General features: G+C 57.9%; 1 protein-coding gene across 1 annotated transcript; it reads left to right on the top strand.

The window, feature by feature from the left end:
- The first annotated feature begins 12,888 nt into the window (after positions 1-12,888).
- On the top strand, positions 12,889-19,438 carry LARGE2 (LARGE xylosyl- and glucuronyltransferase 2). Its single transcript, XM_080618724.1, has 14 exons — positions 12,889-12,991; positions 13,256-13,512; positions 13,897-13,979; positions 14,209-14,332; positions 14,806-14,977; positions 15,092-15,196; positions 15,377-15,489; positions 15,599-15,724; positions 15,826-15,981; positions 16,099-16,262; positions 16,492-16,770; positions 17,086-17,232; positions 17,606-17,801; positions 17,882-19,438. The coding sequence occupies exons 1-14, from the start codon at positions 12,892-12,894 to the stop codon at positions 18,077-18,079; spliced, it is 2,220 nt and encodes a 739-aa protein (XP_080474850.1). The 5' UTR covers positions 12,889-12,891; the 3' UTR covers positions 18,080-19,438.
- Positions 19,439-21,147: the final 1,709 nt, after the last annotated feature.

Here is a 21,147-nt window from a genome sequence, read left to right on the forward strand (position 1 = left end):
TCTTGCCATGTGCCCGTAGGAAGTCTGCTTTCCTGTTGATGCTGGTGACTGTGCTGTGTGGCTCAGCTCCATGTGTGGCAGGCACATGTCTGCTGTTCCCACTCAGAATTGGCAATGCTGAAGGTGCTTTTGCTTTTCCAGCTCTTTGCTACTGAAATGACCCAGCCTTGTTGCTGGCAGCTTCTTCTTCCTATCGCAGGTGGGTGCCAGGGGCTTGGTAAGAGCCAGCTTACCTGCTGAGCTGCTCCCTGGAAATGCAGGGTTCTAGTAGCACCACAGGGAGGGTTGTGACTGGAAAAGGGATGTGTGCCAGGTGGGTGCAGCACCCTGGTTCATATCCTGCTTCCTCTGCTCCAGAGGTATCCATTGCTGAGGTTCTCCCCTTTGACTTCTTTCGTCTGAGGTGGAAGCTGACAGATCAGGACAAGCAGAGTGTGGATAATGGAGGGAATAGGTGTCTGTTCACTGAAGTGTGCTGTAGTGTCCATACATGTCCACCTTGTAGCCAGATACTGCTGGAGACTCACAAAGCAGAAGTAATGTCAGGTTTTGTAGCTGGAGGAGTGTTTTGCTGTGCAGTTGTGGTGCTCTACGACTTCGAGTTGTTTGGTTTCACTGTTCAGGGGGCAACTCACAGGCTACATGTTGTAAATTATTTCCAGCCCTTGTTGGGATTGCTGCTGTCTCCATTGTTCCATATTGTGCTGTACCAGGCTGACCTGGGTTTGCTGTGGTTGCAGGGCTGCAATAGAGCTGGTGCCCAGCACACTGCATGCATACTTCTCTGATTAGGGTTTTAAAACAGGTGGGGCAGACCACAAAGATGGTTTTGGTTGGGTTTACCTGCTTTGAAGGTCCTGTTCCTCCTGCATCTTGGAGCAATGATGTGTGGATAGAGGGGCTTTAAAGCAAACCTCCCAATTCTTTGATTTCTTTGCCCAGCTTATTTGCATGGCTCTGTCCTTCTGGTTTGGGCTTTCTCTCCATAAGGAGGTGATAATCCTTGTAGCCTCCTGGGAGAAGGGATCACCCATTCCAGCCTGCATGTGCAGGCTGCAGCGCAAGCTGCATGGTGGGTTTTGCCTGCCTTCTCTCTTCTCTGCCTTTATCCTTCCCCTCTCCTTGTTGTGCATCTATCTGGAGAGGCTCTCTTGACTCCCCTTTTGGGACTGCCCAGGGTATGTCACAGGCGCTCAGGTTACTGGACGTGATAGTTAATCCCTTCATTGCCTCACAAGCTAAACACTTGCTACTGCTATCATGTTTGGGAGGGGACCAGGGAACTTGGATCCCTGCCCCAGCTCCTTGTCCTGCTGCAATCAGTGTGAGGACTCATGTGTTGTGATGGACTGTGTGTGTTGCGATGGACTGTGTGTGTTGCACGCTGGTTGTGGCTTTGCCAGTGCTCCTGGGGACACGTGTACAGTCCTTGCGTGGCTGGGGAATGTGCTACAGTGATCTGGGAGTGGGAACATGCAGCACACATAGGCTGCCTGGGTAGCCCTGGGTGAGGCCAAGCTGTGCTTTGTCACAGGCTGGAGAAAAGGACAAACCCAAGGTGCTGGGTGCTGCTGATCTATGACATTCTTGGCTGTGCAAGGGCTTGTCCCCAGAGCTCTCTTATGCAGTAGCTCTTCATGTGACTGTCTTTTGGGTTTCAGGTGACAGCAAGCTCCCTCAAGTGCAGCTGAGATGTGCTATCTGCCCTTCGCATTGAGAATCCCTGGTTAAAGGGTGGTCCTCAGCCGCCACCAGGCCCTGCCAGCTTCTCCAGCTATTCCCAGCCATCCCTGCAACATTGGCAGCCTCCAAAGGTCAGTTATCTTGCTTGTTAAATAGACGGTTTACGTGTGCTTGCTCCTTTCCTGGCTTAGTGTTTCTGTTCCCAAATTGGTCAACTAGGGATAATTGCATGGCAGAAGGTCTTGACTCTGTGGGTCTCCTCTCTACTGGGTGTGTGGATATTTGGGACCTGTGGGGAGGATGTGCAGACAACACTGGCAGTTGTAAGCCCCTGTGGCCCAGTTCTCTGGAGGGAAAGGCCAGATTCCTTGCATGAGTCATTGGAACAAAGTGAGGTTCCATCTCCAAGGGTGTTTCAGTTGAACTTCCCTTGAACGTGCAAGCCTGGATCCTTCTCCCCAAACACTACTATGGTCTATTGCTTGTTTCTGGTGTCGTGGGCAGTAGGTGGCTGGGACCTGGGCTGCGGAGCTGGAACAAGCTCCCTGAGCCAGGGGAAATGGGAGCTTGTACTGGCATTGTTCTGCCCTAGAAGCTTCTTTTCCCTCTGTCCCTTACACTGTTTCTTGGGGGGGCACTGCTCACAGCAGCCACGTCTCTTTCTCCTCTACCCCTCGTTAGTGCAGGGCTTGGCATGCCAGCAGGAGGGGGCCTCAGCGTGGCTGCGCCTTGATCGGATTTGTCAAGGCTCCTTCCCTTTTCTTCCTGTTCATTGAAGGCTGAAACAAAGCAAACAGAAGAGAGGAATGCCAAAGAATAGGAGCGAGGGAAGAGAGGGATGCTGGAGTGACAGGCTGCCCCTGCACGCACGCACCCCCTCGGTCTGGTGGGTCAGAGCTGGAGGCAGAGCATTTCGGGAAGCGAGGCCATTCCGCTGCGCTCCTGTTCCCAGCTGTGCCTTGCTCCCTGTGCTGCAGCCCAGAGAGCTCCTGTCCCCACTGCTCAGGTAGTTTCCTTGGTGAGCGCTGTCCTGAAGCAGTGAGGAATGGAGGCTCAGGCTTGCTGCCTCCTCCGCACAGGCACGTGGGGCTGAGCAGAGCTTGAGGGAAGCAGGGCATTATTTGAACTGCTTTCTTTGTCATGGGCTGTGGTTAAAGGTTTCCCTCTTTACCTGTGCCAGGAAACCTTTCCCTGCCAGGCAGCCCTGAACGAGCCTGGCAGAGCTGAGCATCCTGCCTGGGTGCCAGGGCAGCCAGGCACCAGCCCCTCCCCAGCCTGGAGCCAGATAAGAGCTTGAACAAGGCTCTTCTGTGCAGACAGGTTTGTGGAGTGGAAACGAGCTTGTTCTGGAGCTTGTATTGTTTCCCAGGAGGCAGGGGAACCAGGAAGGGAGTCATGGCCAGCCAGGCAAGGCTGCCACAGGTAAAGCTTTGGCTTGATGGAGCCCCTCGCTCCCTCCTCTACCGTGCCCAGGCCATCATGCAGGTTCCCTTTCATCCCGCTATGGATTGGATTGGGGAGGCGATAGGTTGCTCAGCAGCCCTGGCATAAAGTACTTGAAGTAAAATACATCCCTACCGGTGTCCTGTTCCCCCCCCCTGCATATAAGCCACTAGGAATAGCCTTTAAGCCACAGCCTCTATTTCCTTTCCTTCTTCCTCCTTGTTCTCCACCTTCTGGCAATCTCTGCGCTCTGTGGTTTAATTAGAGAGCACAGTGAAGTGCTTAGAGTCCGAAATGTGCAGATTAGGGGGCTACTGAGCCTGTGCCTAAATGGGTGCTCACATCCTGCCCGCTCTGTTACTGAGCTTCTGTCCGCCAGAGTGGAAACTCAGCCAAACTCAAGACCTCTACCTCTCCCCTTGCTTACTGTGCAGGGGAGGGGGGATGAGGGGTGACAGGAGAGCTGTTGGGAAGGAGGGAAGCGAGTGGTGAATTTCTGATGTTCTCAAGGTGGGTTTGTAGCTTGCACTGGCCATCTTTGCTTCTTGTGTCCTGGCTGGGTTTGATGCTCCAGGAGCAGCAAAGCGAGGGCTTGGTGTTCTGCTGTGGCCTTTCTTTGGAGTGCTGTCTTCCTGTTCTGATGGAAGAGCCCTTAGAGGAAGTAACTGCTTCCTTGTGTGTGCGTCTGCATGTGTTTACATGCTGGGTGACTCCGTTCAGGGCTTGTGCCTTCCCTGTGCATACACACCTCTCCTTGTGTTCCCAGCTGTGTCTCCTGTGCTCTTATTCCCTGTGTATGCCCAAGAGAGCTGTGCTGCAGCATTGCTGAAAGCACAGGGCTCCCTGCTGAGAGCAAGAGACTGCAGCCAGGCAGTGCTGTGTGAGGCTGGTCATATCCTCATCTGTGGAGGCTTACATCCCTTTACATGCTGTCAGTGTGAAGGGGAAGGTGGAATATTTGCTGTTCCAGAGAGAGGCACCAGCAGGGAAGAGGGAGTAGAGAGGATGAGTGTGGTGGCAAGGATAAGACTCTTCCTGGAGGTAGGAGGGAACCTTGACACTGATGGTCACAGGATGGGCTGAGCTCCCATGCCTCTGTCCCACTCCTGGTGCAGACTGGGCGCTGCACAGAGGTTGCTGTGGATTGCAGAAGACAAGAGCTTTTGTCCTGAGTCACTCGTCTGCTGCTTGGCTGAGCTGAGGGATGCTGTTCCTTCCCTGCCTTTGTCCTTTGGTGTGTGAGTTCAGGGTTTAGCTCAGCAGTGTGAGAAGCCACAGGGATGAGAACACAAGGAGCAGCAGGAGGGGAGAGTGCTGGGAATGGCCAGTACAAAGGTCGGGTGTTGGGAGTATTCCCCTTTCCACTGTCTGGCTTTGGGAAATGCCTCCCTTATTGGAATCCACTTCTCTCTTTTTTGCCCCCATCACTTGCTACTTCATTCCCAGTTTGAAAATACCCCCTGTGCTTTATTGCAGATAAGTTTGCAGTCCCTTAGCCTGGCCAGCAGCTCTTCCTCCACACTGTGTAGGAGCCTGTCTGCAAGGTAGGCTCTCTGTAGCTCAGGTGTCACTTCAGGCCTTAGGAAATGCTCAGGGCACCCTGAGTGGACAGCACTGTCACTGCCTGGGTCTCTCAGAGCCTGCCCTGAGCCATCCTCCTTTGCTATTTATAGTGCAGTTGTTCCATTCCTCTGTGGACGAGCTCTGCTTTCAGCCTTGCTTGGACACTGAGGGCACCGGTGCCAGGAATAGCTCTGGGCAAGGAAGACATGGGAGTGGCTGCTCAAGCACAGATCCCAGTTTGGGCCAGTCCAGGCTGCATCCATGAGCTCTGGCTGTTGGTGAGCATCAGCCTCCTCTGTGGCACAGTTGGTTTGCATGCAGGAGAAGTGAGGGGATTGCCTTTCCTTGCCTGTGTGCGTGCCTGGCTCCCTCGCGATGCTGAGAAGAGTTCAGTGCTGCAAGAGATGGCATCTGGAAGAGTTGCTCCAGTGTCAGGTGGAGTGAAGGACCTTGGTGCGATGTGCTTGCACTGTGGAGGACAGTTGGCATGGAAAGCCCTTCTCCAAGCACAGCTCCAAGCAGTTGCTGTGACCTCTCGTGCATCCTGAACTGTGCCCACTACAGGAGTTGCCTTGGGTGGTTACCCATTAGGGTGATGCCTTTTTGGTAGGGCACCAAAGAGGTCCTGCTCTTCTTCCCCCTGTGCTTGCTGGCTTCAAGGGTGCTCCAGCTGAGGTCTGAAAGGAGCTTTAGCACAGAAAACAGCACCACTGCCTGCACGGCTGCCTGGGCAGAGCTGCTCTGGCCCTTTGGCTCGTGATGCTCACAGCTTGTCTGGAGAGCAAACTTGAACAAATAATTAATTGCTTGATTTAGTGCCCAAAATGAAAAGCTGGAGGGGAAAAAACCACAACCCAACTCAGCCAGGTTTGAGAGCCCCTTCATCTTTTCTTCTAAATGTAACACAGCTCAGTTTCCAACAAAACAATGCAAAATGAGACTTTTTTCTGCTTGGGAAACAAAGCTTTCTGTTCCTGTCCAGAACTTGTCTGGAAGTAGCAAAGAACTCTTGAGCTGTGTGCAAACTGCAGTTTTCAATCAGTAACTATTCACCCAAAGCCACTCACCCAGCTCAGAGTGACCATGCACGGCAGGCACCTGAGGGCCTGGATCACAGCCATGTCCTTGGCGCCTTCCCAGAGGTGGTGGGGAGGATGGTGTCCTGCCTCTTGTGGACTTTTCCATGCAGAGGAGCTGGTCTGGGGTGGCTGGAGTCCCTCTGCCTCCTTTGCTATAATTAACCTGATTAATTTTGTATGAGGTGATGCAGCCTCCCAGCATCTGAAGGGGGACTACAAGGATGCTGGAGAGGGACTCTTCATCAGGAACTGTAGCAGTAGGACAAGGGGTGATGGGTTTAGACTTAAGCAGGGGAAGTTCGGGTTGTATGGAAGGAAGTTCTTTACTGTGAGGGTGGTGAGACACGGGAACAGGCTTTGACCCCAGAACTGCATCTGCCACAAGCCCACAGCAGTGGAAGCATCGGGAAATGGCAGGGATGAACAGGTATTGATGCCCGGAGCACATCCGGAGACCGGAACACAGTGAACCTAATGGATTCAGAGCTGGGCATTAGCTGCAGCACAGGCATCAGCAAAACTGCAGATATTAGAAACCTAACCCCGGCAAGAGAGAAGGGAGCTGGAGATCAGTCCAAATGCTCTTCCTTTTCTGTTTCTAGAGGCAGGTGAGTGCCTGGAGGTGCTTCTGCAGAGTGCCCAGGTTTGGTCCCTCTTGTGCTGACTGGTGGGCATGTGGAAGAGATTTGATCCAGTCTGTGTTAGTGTCAGAGCAGCTCTCCAGAGTTAGGCTTATGCTCCAGCAGGCCCAGAAAAAGGCCGGTCAGTGTCAATACTTCACCTGCTGAGCATCCTCTTGGCATCACACAACCCATAGTACAGGGAGGTAAACCTGGAAGCAGTGTATTGAACAGGTATATCCTCCATCAGCTTGTTGGGAGGGGTCTCAGCAGCACATTGGGGTGTTGGCATGTCTGGGTGGGTGTCCTGGGTGTTGTGTCCAGTGTGTTGCAGCTCTGCTCACGCACAAGCTTTCAGGGTCTGTCCTGCTCATCCCCTGCTGCAGTGAGGGTCCAATGCAGCACATGCAGAGGAGTGCAGATCAGCACCCTGCTTTCTGCTGCCCTGGTGTCCCCACAGATGCCATTGAAGGCTGTTGCCACCTGCATCCTTCCCGCTTCCTCTTGGTCCTAACAGGAGCAAGAGCATTTAGGGACAGTGCTGCTCGCTGGGTGGCCTGAGAGCTGTGGCAAAATGCAGCTGCCCAACTTGTAAGCATCGCAGTGTGTTTGGTAGAGTTAAGCCTCCTACACAACACTTGCTTGGTCTGCCGTGGCCCTGGACTCCCACATTGCCCTGCACAGCCCCTTCTCCCTCTGGGTTGTGGACAGGGAGGCTGGCTGCAGTGCTGCTCTGCAAAGGCAGCCTGTGTCTAGCAGGACCTCGTGATTAGAGTCCCTGCCAAGAGGAGTTGCTCCCTGGTGCATTCCTGGGGTTTCAGACATGGGGAGGTAAGCAGCGAGGCATGTTCCTGTGTCAGACCCAGCCTGAACTTGCTTGTTTCCTCTGGAAACAAGGAATCAGTCTGGTGACAGAAGTCCCAGCTTCAGCCAAGCTCGAAGCTTCCACCAACACCCTTCAGTGGCTGTTAGCTCCTTTCCCCAAGTGCTGTGCTTCTGTCAGAGAGGGTGGCTTTTCAGTGTGACCTTTGCAGAATAAAAAGCTGAACCCTTGGAGCAGCAGAACTGTGTGTGGAGATGATCTAATAGGAGAGGTTGGTGCACAAAAATAAGCCATAACCGAGGCACAGCTGTCCCAGGCTGGGATTTATTCCGTACCCTGATGGTGTTGGAGGCAGTGGGGAGTTGGGGACCTCTTTTCTTTTACAGCTCATGTGCTGGTATCCAACCCCATGGCTGCTGCTCAATCTCATCTCTAGCATACGGTGCCTGTTTTGCCACAGGTTGCTCTTTCCAGGGAAATAGGAAGGTGGAATTCTCACTGAAGCTTTGCTTACCATGAGACCGGGGAGGCAGGGATGGTAATCCCGAGCATGGGGTTTTAATCTGCTCTCCTGGCCAAATTCCATTCCGCCTCTGTACATTCCAGCAGCTGCCCCGCTCTGCACTGCCCGTGTGGCATCCGCCGGCTGGCACGGCCCCCCCTCGAGTGGCAGCGTTTCAGAGGGGGACAGGGAGGTGACTGCGTCATAGCTCAGCACCCATCTGACAGAGGTGATCTGCTGAAGGAGGAACCAGCCTGTCCCCTCCTTGCTCTTTGTGAGAGCAGAAGAGATTGTTCCCGGTTGCCTTTTCTCAGTTCTTGCTCTGCAGCTCTCACCATGGCTGTCAGGCCCCTTCTCGCCTCCTGCGAGCCTATGAAGCTGCTGTGTTGTGCTCCTGCTGTGCCCCAGTCTAAGCAGGTCAGCTAAACTGTTACTGCTCCAGAAATGAGGCCTGGGAGAAGGATTTGCAGTTTCTGTTGCCTGCAGCTAGGTAAGACAACAGGCATGGCCCCAAAATCACTCCTGGCTGCCCTGCGGCTCTTTGCTGGGAAGAAGCCAGGCCATCCCGTCATGTGTAATGGGGGGGAACATGTGTCATATGTCCCTGGGGGGACACAGTAAGGGGGCAGCAAGACCTGTAGACAGTCTTGCTGTGCCTCAGCATCACCTCTATAGGTGCACGTTAGCTCCATGGGAGACAAGAGGTTAAGATGCCCACCCTGCCGTGGGCCTTACTGCCAGATCTGGTGCTGTGGGAAAACAGAGCTGCTCACTTCTGTGCTTGCGAGGCTGGGGGAAGCCTGCTGATGCAATGGAAAGCTCCCACTGCCAGCTCTCCCTAAGCATTAACTGTTCACCTGATGGTTGCAGAGCCACGGAGAGCGAAGGCCAGCTGAGCAGTGCTCCTAGAAAAAGCAGAGATCTTGGAGGAGCAAAGCATCAGCCCATGGACAGCCCAGGGGGGAGTCTGGGGCTGGAGCAAGAGAGGGGACCTCATTCTGGTGTTTGCCATGTCCCTGGTCCCTGCCAAAGCAGGCGCTGACCTGCTCACAGGAGAGCGTGGGGGAGGAAGGAGAACCTGCTGCCAACAGCACTTCTGCCTTGTGCTCCTGTGCTGCGGTTGGGAGCCAGCGGTATTGGGAAACTTCTCATCTTACTGCTGGCTGCGCTCGTCTGGTGTGAGCAAGGAGACTGAGCAGGGAGGGCAGGGAGAACGAGTGCTGCAGCTGCAGGAATGGGTATGGGATCATAGAATGGTAGGGGTGGAAGGGACCTTAAGGATCATCTAGTTCCAATAAGATCTTGAACACTGCCAGGGATGGGGCAGCCACAGCTTCTCTAGGCAACCTGAGCCAGTGCCTCAGCACCCTCACAGGGAAGAATCTTTTCTTAGTATCTCATCTCAATCTCCCCTCTGTCAGGTTAAAGCCATTCCCCTTGTCCTGTCCCTACATGTCCTTGTAAAAAGTTCCTCTCCAAGTTTCCTGTAGCCCCTTCAGGCACTGGAGCTGCTCCGAGGTCTCCCTGGAGCCTTCTCTTCTCCAGGCTGAACCAGCTCAGCTCTCTCAGCCTGTATCCAGAGCAGAGCTGCTCCAGCCCTCATTGCATCTTTGTGGCCCCCTCTGGCCTTGCTTCAATGCTTCCATGTCCCTCTTGTGTTGTTGCCCCCAAAGCTGGATGCAGGACTGCAAGGAGGTCTCACCAGGGCAGAGCAGAGGGGCAGCAGAGCTGGGACACTTGCTGCTGTAGCTCAGCTGCCAGTACCCACTGCACTGCTTGCCTGTGAGCTGCTCCCAGCCCTTGCCTTGCACTTGCTGTGCCTTTAACGTTTCACGGGGGAGGAGAGGCTGTAGCTGCCTTCCTGCTTGTCATCTCCTCCCCACTGCTATAAACATCCTAAAGCAAACACCTCTACCTCACCTGGGCTCCCCAGCAACCTACCTGCTCCTGCCCCAGCTGGGGCACACTGCAGCGGGTCAGGCACTGATAGGGAGTGGGCAAGATAGGGGAGCCAGGAGAAGAGTGTGGTGAGGCAGTGTTGATCAGCCAGAGCAGGAGTCAAAGTCCTGCCCAAGCAGTGCCATTGGCAGGTCTGGGCTTCCCCAGGAGCATGGATAAGCCCATAGCTCAGCGGGAGCACTTGGCTCATCCTGGATACCACGGGACAGTGCCAGACTGAGCTCCATGAGCAGGGGAGCAAAGGGAGGGTTCTTTTGGAGCTGCTGGCTCAGGAGAGCAGTGGGGCAGCCCCGGGGGTTCCCTCTCCATGCTGGGGCTGTGCTGGGCAGGAAGGTGCTGCTGCGGAGCGAGTGCCTACTGTAAGCACAGCCCTGCCTGAGCGGGAGGTCGATGCCTCGCAGGGCAGTGATTTCAGCGCAGACCCAGCCTTCCCCTGCAGCTCGCTGGGTGCCTTTGCAAGCTCTGTGCTGGCGTTGCCAGGCAGGCTGGGGCTTGCTGCCGCCGCTCGCCCTTGGGTTATGGAGTGGGGGGCAATTTACATTGCATCTAAATTGCTATGCAGGCAGCTTGCATCCCAATCCCTCTGCCTGCTGCCGTGGTGGCCTCCTCCCACCGCACGGTGCCTTCTCCATGCACCCTGCAGCGGGATCCCACCAGGGCTGAAGCAGGCAGAGCGCTTCTCCTGCCACTCACTCAGGGATGGAGCCTGCTGCCTTTCCCCAGCCCGGGGGCCAGGCGTGGGGGAGCTGCAGGTAGAGCCCGTCTCCACATAGTTAACATTCCCAGCCTCCCGCTCCTCCTGCTGCCATCCTGCTTGCTCCCGCTGCGCTGGGCAGGCCCTTGGGACGCTGTGCATTTTGGGGGGCACTGCTCTTTTGGGCTATCGGCGCGCAGCTCTTTCCTTTCCAAACCTCACACTGGCATTTGCACCATGTCCAGGTGGGGAGATGATAGTGTTTGGATGGTGGCTGATCCCTCCTCTATCTGAGCAGCAAGGGCTGCACTCCAGCCCTGCCATACGTGCAGCCCCTCTCTATTTTGAATAGAATCCCAGGTTGGAAAAGACCTTTAAGATCATCAAGTCCAACCTTTACTCTGGGACTTACCCACTAAACCTGCCAGCCAAGGGCCCCACTGCCTTCCATATCTCCCCTCCTGAGTGTTTCTCGATGTGGACGAAGCCTCCTGCCCTGGGAAAAAGGGATGCAGGTGCTGTGTGGGAGTAAATACTCCCGATACTTCCCTTATCTCAGCAAAGGAGGGGTATTTGAGTCCTGGGAGCGGCAAGGGGGCTCGGAGGGAGGGAGGGAGGGAGGGAGGGAGGATTCCTCCCCGATTTACTTCGGGCAACTCCGTGCCCCTGGCGCTGGGGGCTCTTGAGTAGAAAGCGAATTTAATCTCTTGTTTTGTTTGTTCTTTCCTCCTCCCAAAGGGGGGCCGGTGCGGGGGGAGCTTGGGTTTGAGAGCGGGGAGGAAAGGGGGGAAGTGTCAGATCCGAAAGGGAGGAGTAACGGGAGGACGGGAACGGCAGCCCCGGAGGGAGCGGGAGCAACAGCGGGAGGAGGAGGAGAAGTGGAAAGGGAAAGGCAGGTAAGGAAATTGCCTCCTGGGAGGCAGGTGAGGAGGGGGAGAAGGCAGGGCAGGAGGGGTGAGGGTGCTGAGGGGGTGCATGGAGTCCTTGGGTGCTGAGGGGAGGACGGGAGGGTCTTTGGCAACTGGCTTGCTGCTGGTACCCCGAAACTCCTACGCGGTAGCGTGCTCACATGCAGGATTGAGGACGGAGTGCTGCTCTTTTGGTGGGGTCCCGGGGGAGCAGGAGGGGTGCTGCTGTGTGCCACCACCTTCTCCTTCTCCATGCTGAAGTCCCTTTCCCGTCCCTTGGCTTCCCATTCTGCTCCGTGCTGGCTGAACCTCCCTCGTCCCGCCTCTCCCCAGCCCCTCACCCTGCGAGCTCCACACAGTTTGGGGGATGCCCGGGAGCGGTGCGGAGCAGCCTGTGGGATGGAGCCGGGCTGGCAGCAGCGGGCAGACACCTCGCTCATGGGGGCAAGTGTGCCTGGGCCTGGCATGCTCCACGCGTCGGCTCCCTCTTCCCCGCCATGCCTGTGCTCTGTGGAGCGGAAAAGCAGGAAAAGCAGGGAAGTCTTGGTCCCCATTGCAGGGAGCTGTGGTGCTGGCAGGACCCCTTTTCCATAGGGAGAAGGGGTGCAGCCCTCCAGTGCTGTGCCTGATGCCACGGGTGCATTCCCCCAGTGTTTGAGGGTGACCATGCTCCTCTAACTGGCCTTGCAGGGCCTGTTGCTGCGCATCCTGTGCTCCTGGAGCACTTCCCATCAGGCGATCCCTATGGGGACGAGTGGCTGCACCCTGGCCCCGGGGGCTGCTCGGGGTTGTCTCCTGCCTGTCCCAGCCCCCAAGCCCGGCGGCCCCAGGGGCATCTGCACATCAATGGGCTCCAGTGGGTATGTGCAGGGGGGAGCTAGACCCTAATCCGGCCCATTCATCCCGGAGGCAGCTTTTGTTGAGCCTCCAGATGTTGTGCGGAGGGCAGGGGCTGTGTGAGCGAGGTTGGTGTTGCCTTGCTTTGCGGGGGTCATTGTCTCCCAGGGCAGGGCTCCCTATGGATGGGCTGTTCCGCGGCCGAGGCACGTTTCACTGGAGCGTGTGGGGTTTTTCCACCACACTTTGTCAGGGCAGGTGGCTGTGAATGGAGGAGGAGGAGGAGGTGTTGGGCCTGCGGCAGAGCTGGGCTCGGGAGTTCCCCCTGGAAGGAGCCAGGATCCACCCCGGGACCGGCCACCCAGTACGAAGGGGACCCTCCGGCACAGCCTCCCTGCTCCCCTGGGAGCCCTTCACCCTTTCCCTTTGCAGGGAGCAAGGAGCAGAGCTAAATGAAATTACTCAGAGGACTCGGAGTGTTTGAGGTCCCCCCTTGGGCTCTGTAGCTGTGATAAGGTGGTGGGGAAGCCTGAGATGGTCCAGATGCCCCAGCACAATGCAGGAGGGTGCCAGCCAGGAGAGGCTGTTGCTGGAGAGGTGAAAGCCATCTCTCACCACCAGAGATGGGGAATGTGCTGCTGGCAGATACGGAGGCACCTTTGGGGCTGCTGGTGACCCCACTCTCTGCTCCCCTTGTCCCTCGCAGGCTCTAGGATGCTGGGGCCAGCCGGGCTGGCGCTGCCCACCTGATCCTCGCCGCCTGTGTCCCACCGACACACCATGTTTCGCTCCTGGCGCATGAAGCTGAAGGTGCTGCTCGCCACGGTGACCCTGGCTATCCTCCTCTGCTGGCTCTACCTCTTCATGGGCAGCCTCGAATGTGAGTGGGAGCAGCTCTCCTTCCTCAGAGCAAGGGACAGTCCACGACAGAGGGTGGCGGGGGCCCTGGAGTGGTTGCTCTGTGGCTATGCAAGTCGCTGTGGGTCTATCTGAGCTCTGCATTCCCACAGCATCCCTGGGGATCAGAGCTGGGCACGTGTGGGGTGTGCGGGGACCTCTCCATTGGGGCTCTGCCCCGCCACCCACACGTTCTCCGTCCCTGCCGAGCTCTGTGCCCATCACATGCCCCACGTCCCCTCTGCAGACGGCCGGTTCCTGCTGCTGCCGCCCTGCCTGAGCGAGCAGCCGAGCCGGGACGTGGAGCGGGAGGCGCTGGCATCACGGGTGCGCCGGGTGGAGGAGGAGAACCAGCAGCTCCGCCTGCAGCTCAGCCAGGCCCAGGCGGAGGGCAGCGATGGCAGCCCGCAGTGGGGGGCCTCCGCCGAGGATGGGGACCCCCCCGGGGCTGACAGGAGCAACCGCACGGCCTGCCCCAAGCAGCGGATGGTGCACAAGTGTGAGGTGGGTGATGGCACCGGCGCGGTGCATAGGGGATGTCAGATGGGAGGCTGGGACCTTGGCTTAGAGTGGATGTGAACCCACTTGGCACTGCTCACACTGTGCTCTGGCCGTGCTGGGGGCTCATCTGGCTTTCCATGGTGCTCAATGGGCCCCAGTCGGTGGATGAGGGTGTCTTGCTGCTCCAGAGGGGGAGGCCGGGCAGACAGATCCTTAGTCCCCTCTTCTGAGTCAGAGGATTCCCACCTCCATCTGTAGCTCCTTTCCAAAGGGAAGGGCTGGGTTATGGAGTCTCTCCCTGTAGCACAGCCCATAGGGAAGAGCCGATGGGCCCCTGCAAGGTGGGAGGTATCCAGGCTCTAAAAGGCACCGTTTGTCTCTGGGCAGCTCCTGCACATCGCGATCGTGTGCGCCGGGCACAACGCGAGCCGGGATGTGGTCACCCTGGTGAAATCCATCCTCTTCCACAGGTAAGGGGAAGTGCTGTGCCAGAGGCCTGGCTTGGGGCTCCCAGATGAGCTGCTGGGGGGGGGGCAGTGCTCCAGGAGAGGGGCTCTTCGCCCTGTGCCACTGCTTAGAGAGCCAGAGGGGGATTTCGTTCCCCATCTGCCCCCTCAGCTGATGTCTGTCCCCTGGCAGGGGTGGGAGGGATGGGGACCATGCGTGGTGCTGAGTGCTGCTGCGCTTTGCCCTCGGCAGGAAAAACCCTCTCCACTTTCACTTCATCACGGACTCGGTGGCTCACCGGATCCTCCAGACGCTCTTCCAGTCCTGGATGGTGCCCTCTGTCCATGTCAGCTTCTACAACGCCGATGACTTGAAGGCAGGCACTCATTCCCCCTTTGCCCTGTCCCAGCCTAGTGCTCAGAGGGCCGAGGGGAGCAGGAGGGGGGGTTATTAACTCTTTTCCTGCTGGTCCCTTGCTTATCTGCTCCCCTCTCTGGACTTGTTGCTGGTCCAGCTGAGAACGGGGGCACAGGGCTGATGCTGGAGGGGTGGCTCCGTGGTGGAGCTGGGTTCCTCACTGAGCATTGAAACACTGGGGTTCGGATGGGAGTTCTGGTGCCTTGAGGAAGGGCCAAGCAAGGGTGAGAGCAAAGGAAAAGGGGATGCAGTCTGCAAGCACCTGGAGGCTGCCAGTGGTGCCCCTGGAGATGCTCCAGGCTGGGCTGGCAGCACAGGTCCCTTGTGCCTCTCTGCTGGCCTTTGCACAGGGTGCTGGGCACACAGAGCCATGCTGCCCGGGCAGGGCAAGGGCATGACCATGCCCAGCCCTGAGGCCATGTCACCTTGCAGCCGGAGGTGTCCTGGATCCCCAACAAGCACTACTCCGGCATCTACGGGCTGATGAAGCTGACGCTTACCAAGGCGCTGCCCTCCAACCTCTCCAAGGTCATCGTCTTGGACACCGACATCACCTTTGCCACTGACATTGCTGAGCTCTGGGCTGTCTTTGGGAAGTTTTCTGGTGAGGACAGGGCCCTGGGTGCTGGGCCCCCATCTGCCACAGCACCGGCGCAGTGGGTTTGCCTGGGCGCCTGAACCTACAGCAAGACAGCATCACGTCCCTCTGTTTCCTCAGACAAGCAGGTCATTGGGCTGGTGGAGAACCAAAGCGACTGGTACTTGGGCAACCTGTGGAAAAACCACAAACCGTGGCCAGCCCTGGGCCGTGGCTTCAACACGGGTGAGTGTGGCTGCCGGGGTGCGATGGTCACATCCAGCTGAGGCAGCGCTTGGCATGGGGAGGATGGGGAAGGCTGAAGTGAGGCAGGAGAGTGCTGGGCATGTCCCAGGGGCCGAGGGCATGCAGGCTGCTGTGCCAGGCGCTCCTCGGTGACCCAGCACCCTCCTCCCCGGCACCCAGGGGTGATTCTGCTCCTGCTCGACCGCCTGCGTCGCCTGGGCTGGGAGCAGATGTGGCGGCTGACGGCGGAGCGGGAGCTCATGAGCATGCTCTCCACATCGCTGGCTGACCAGGTAACGGGCCTTCCTCTGGGGTGGTTGGCCCCGGTGCGTTCCCACTGCTGGCACAGGGATGGGGAGCCATGCTGCCTTCCTCAGCCCCCTGCGCCGTTCTCCCTCCTAGGACATCTTTAACGCAGTGATCAAGCAGGACCCGTCCCTGGTGTACCGGCTCCCCTGCTTCTGGAACGTGCAGCTCTCTGATCACACCCGCTCGGAGCAGTGCTACACCGAGCTCTCGGATCTCAAGGTGTGTGGGTTTCCTGGGGAGGCTCTGAAGGACAGCGCAGGCACTGGGACGGGGTCTTGGGGAGCACTGGGTGCTGCTGACTCCCCCTGTGCCGCCCTCAGGTGATCCACTGGAACTCGCCCAAGAAGCTGCGGGTGAAGAACAAGCACGTGGAGTTCTTCCGCAACCTCTACCTGACCTTCCTGGAGTACGACGGGAACCTGCTGCGCAGGGAGCTCTTCGGCTGCGCCAGCCTGCCCAGCGCGCCCAGCGACCAGGTGAGGTGGCGGCAGCTCTGCCCCCCAGCCCCAGAGCACGGGGTGGACACAGACCCCGCGTAGCCGCCCCAGCTCCCCGTGGGGCTGCGGATCCCCCTCACCTTCATGGCGTTGCAGCTGCAGCAGGCGCTGGAGGAGCTGGATGAGGACGATCCCTGCTATGACTTCCGGCAGCAGTACCTCACGCAGCACCGCGTCCACCTCTTCTTCCTGCAGTATGATTTCCTGGCCCTTCTCAACCCCACCGATGTCACCCTCGTGGCACAGCTCTCCATGGACAGGTACTTGCTGGTGGGGCTGGTGGGAGCTCACCTCCTGCCTCCGCTTCTCTGGAGAGCCTCAACAGCTTGGGGGCTACCAAGGGTCTCCAGACATGGGTTCTTCACCCTCCACACCCTGAGCTGGGAGCAGCAACTCCTCCCGCTCTCCCCTGCACTGGCTGGCATGGATCTCACTGGCAGACACCCAGTCTGCCCCAGGAGACGCAGGGCAGTGCCCTCTGCTTCGCAGGTTACAGATGCTGGAGGCCATCTGCAAGCACTGGGCCGGCCCCATCAGCCTGGCGCTGTACATGTCGGACGCGGAGGCTCAGCAGTTCCTGCGCTATGCCCAGGCTTCGGAGGTGCTGAGCGCCCGCCGCAACGTCGCCTACCACATCGTGTACAAGGAGGGGCAGTTCTACCCCATCAACCTCCTGCGCAACGTGGCCTTGGCCAACACGCAGACGCCATACGTCTTCCTCACCGACATTGACTTCCTGCCTATGTATGGCCTCTACGAATACCTCAGGTAAGGCTTTCTCTGGATGGGTCTTGCTTGGGCTCCCCAAGCACCAGGAATTGCCCTGGGCAGCAGTTCTCAACATATAGAAACTGTTTCCTTTGTGCTCAGCCTTGGGGTCCTGCCCTTGCTTTCATCAGACATCAGTGGATGAAGGAGCTGGAGCTGTGAGGGCTGCCCCGTTCCTCCTGCCTCACACTACACAGTGTTCAAACCTATTAATGCTCTCCTGGAGCAGTGGGCAGGCTGGAGGGGCTGAGGAAAGGGGCTGTGACCATGACTCACAGCCAGGGAGACCTCACACCCTTCCCACTGCCACCATAGGAACTCCATCCAGCAGCTGGAGCTGCCCCAGAGGAAGGCAGCTCTCATCGTGCCGGCGTTTGAGACCCTGCACTACCGCCTAACCTTCCCCAAATCCAAAGCAGAGCTGCTCTCCATGCTGGACATGGGCTCCCTCTACACCTTCAGGTAGGGACCAGTGCTGTTCTGCTGTCCTTCGGGGCTATCATAGAATCATAGAATAGTTAGGGTTGGAAAGGACCTTAAGATCATCCAGTTCCAACCCCCCTGCCATGGGCAGGGACACCTCACACTGAACCATGACACCCAAGGCTCTGTCCAACCTGGCCTTGAACACCACCAGGGATGGAGCATTCACAGCCTCCTTGGGCAACCCATTCCAGTGCCTCAGCACCCTCACAGTAAAGAATTTCTTCCTTAGATCCAATCTAAACTTCCCCTGTTTAATACGCAGTAGAAGGCACTTTTGTACCCTTCGGCCTGTGGGGCAGGCGGCTCAGAGGCTCCTCTGCCTGCCCCTCATTCCCATCTCTCCCCACAGGTACCACGTGTGGCCAAAAGGCCATGCCCCAACGGACTATGCCAAGTGGCGGACGGCCACGGTGCCGTACCGCGTGGCCTGGCAGCCGGACTTCGAGCCTTACGTTGTAGTGAGGCGAGACTGCCCCAAGTACGACCAGAGGTTCGTGGGCTTCGGCTGGAACAAGGTGTCGCACATCATGGAGCTGGATGCGCAGGTGGGTGACGCTGGGGGTTGCGGGGGCCAGAGATGTGTTGGTGCCACCAACCCGATGCTGACCCCGTGCTCTGCCCCCAGGAGTACGAGCTGCTGGTCCTGCCCAACGCCTTCATGATCCACATGCCCCATGCCCCCAGCTTCGACATCTCCAAGTTCCGCCTGAGCGCAGGCTACCGGAGCTGCCTCCAGACGCTGCGGGAGGAGTTCCACCAGGACCTGTCACGGCGCTATGGGGCTGCCGCGCTCAAATACCTCACTGCTGAGCGGAGCCTGTGATGCCCGGGGACGGGGGCACGGGGTGACAGCAGCACGCTGGAGATGGGAAGGTGCTGGGATTCCCTCTGCCCCGGCTCACTACAGGAACAGAGCTGCCGCACAGCCTCTTCAGCCCAGCACAGGGGTGCCTGTAGATGAGATGGGAGATGCCAGCTGTGGGAACAAGGCAGTGCCTGCAGGCCACGCTGCTGCAGTGCATCCAAGGGGTTTGGAGCAGCAGAAGGAACCTCCCCATGCCAGGGACCAGGGGAGCAATGGGTGTCCTCCCTCCGCTGTTGTAGCAGATGTGGATTCCCAGCTTTCCTTAGCTCACCTCACCTTTGAGGCCTGGGAGCTTTACCTTACCCTGCACCCTCTGGTCTGTGGTTCCAGGTCCCAATCCTCCGCACACCCCTCCAGGGCTTTGATAAGGGGGAGACAAGGTTGTAGAGCATCATTCTGCATCCTTGGTGGAGCAGGCTCCGAGGTGAGGCACTGGCACAGGGTGCCCAGAGAAGCTGTGGCTGCCCCATCCCTGGCAGTGCTCAAGGCCAGGTTGGACACAGGGGCTTGGAGCACCCTGCTCCAGTGGAAGGTGTCCCTGCCCGGGGCAGGGGTTGGAACTGGATGAGCTTTAAGGTCCCTTCCAACCCAAACCATTGTAGGATTGTGAAGCCTCCCAAATCCCTGGGAGGTGGGGCCAGGGAGAACCAGGAATTGTGGTGACTCCAAGGCCGGATCAAGGCTGGCTGGTTAACAGGGCAAAATAGTGGTGTTCCCATCTGTACGGATGCCGACAGCGGAGCTGGCCCAGCACTGGTGGTGCGGGAGTCACACAGAGCAGGATGAGCTCTCTGCTGTCCCAGCAGTGGGAGCAGCCGTGCCGGCGCTGCCAGTGCCCCGCAGGGCAGGGCTGTGAACCAGCCTCATGGGCCAGCTCACACTGGAGACATCCATGGCAGGGCCCCCCCTGCTCCCCCCAGCTCTGGGCAGCGCAGACGTTGCCATCGACAATCAGGGATGTGGCTGACACTGGACACGACCGTGGCGGATCCCCGTGCCGTGGGCACTGCTCACCTCTGTCACACACTGGAGCACAGAGGATGCGTCGCTTTCCTCACGCTATTTAAGTTATTCAGTACTTTCCTCCTCAGAATTAACCGATTCGGGGTGCCCGGGGGTGGGTTTAATCCTTTCTTCCTCCTGGATGATTCTGCCGGTGGCCCTGGAGGCTCTCCAGGCCCGTTGCTGCTGCAGTCTCTGCTCTTCTCTCCTTAGCGTTGCTGTGGGCTGCAGGAGCCAGCTCTGTGCAGGGGTGAGGGTTTCCGTCCGCAGTGGGAGCCGTACCCAGGCTGTGGGAAGGGCACAAGCGCCTCTTGCTGAGTCTCTCTTTTTAATTTAATTTTTAAATTAAAGCTTTTTTATTCTTTTTTCACGTCCCTGTTGGAGCTGCCTGGTTATTCCGTCCGAATGCTGGGAGCCTGCTGAGTGTCCTGGAGGGAAGGCGGCAGGAGGAGAGCAATGCAGCCGAGGAAGAGCATCCCTGGGCTCACTCTGCCTGGTGTGTTTGAAGCCTTTTCCCTTTCTGGCTGGTACCTCATGGCTGAGGCAGGTGTCAGTTTAATCACACCCAAGTACAAGAGATACGGTTCCTTCGGTGGTGCTGTGGCTCACCCCCAAGACCACTGTGCCAGGCAGGACCTTCTGTTTGCCCACCATTGGGGACAGGCACCCAGCTCCATCCACAACGCAGGCAGCAGGACCAAGCCAGGGCTCGCACACTGCAAGACTTGGGAGTCAAAACTGGCCCTCACACGAGCCGCCTGCCTCACATCTGCAGGGAGGAGGAGGAGGGTAGCGTGCCAGGAGCGAGTTGTTGAGGCTTTATTTGGGAAGGCTTTGCTCACCAGTGAAGACGGGCGCAGCTCCACCCGAGCAGCCCATAGCAGACAGCTTTTGTTGAACACAGCCAATGCTCACCAGAATGGCTTTGCTTCTGCACTGAGCACCCGGACAGGTTTAGATCAGCTCTAGATGGTAGCTGAACCTGCTCACTGCTGGTGACACAGTGGTGGAGCAGCGCTGGGATGGAGCTGGTGTTTCTTCAGTGATTGGTGGGTACAGAACCGGTGTCTCTGGGGGTGCTCTGGAAGGGGCACTGCTGTGCCTGCAGCAGCAGGACTGGGCGCCATCGTTTCCACCTAATCCTTCCCAGCCTGCACAGTCCTGAGCCCAAAACGTGCCTCCAAGGACGCAGGTACCCGGAGCAGACCCAGTGTCGGTCTCCATGTGCCCTCTGCCGGGCGGCATCAGCGGGAGGCAACCACTGAGTCCGGTTTTCGTTACCCAGGGATGTTCTTTACCCAGCACAGCCCCTGCTCGAGCCAAATTCATTTCTACTAACGCAGCACCCTTCTCCCTGCGCGGAGAGCAAGGCTGGAGCCAGAGGTGCCGCAGCCATTGCACAGAGCCACACTGAAATGTCCTACGGGCACCATCCCCTGTGCCCCTGGCCCCGCTGCCCCCGCCTGGTACACAGAGCTGAGGAGACGAGAGGTTTGATTGTGGTTTATTTAGTAAAGTGGCAAAATAAATAAATACAAATTGATCAGATGCTCTGTCCCCATCCCCCCCAGTATAGTTTACTAAAATCTAAACACGTCTGTACCAAACCTGACACCACAAGGGGCCCGAAGGCAGCAAAGAGACTGCGGAGCACTGTGAGCATCAGGCTAAAAACAATAGAGATAGAAGCCCCAAACCAGCTCATGAGTGTGCTCATGGTGTGAGTCTGTGACAGCACAGCAGCACCAGCCAGACAAGGTGTTTTACACCATAGCTCTCATAGCACCAGGCCTGGGGCTGGGGGCTCCTCACCTAAAGAACCCAGAGGAGTCGGGCAGGCTGGGGAGGGACCAGGGCTCGGACATGGTGCTCTCCAGCACCAGCTCCTGGTCCCATCCCAAGCCAGGATTCCCACTTTACAGCTCCGGTTTGGGATGTGTGGGGACAGGATGAAGCACATCAGGCGTGATCATATCAATGAGTCTACTGAGATGCAGCGATTTAGGCCTGAGTGTTCTCTCCAA

Source organism: Psittacula echo (assembly GCF_963264785.1).
Source record: "Psittacula echo genome assembly, chromosome: 5".
Classification (NCBI taxonomy): Eukaryota; Metazoa; Chordata; class Aves; order Psittaciformes; family Psittacidae; genus Psittacula; species Psittacula echo.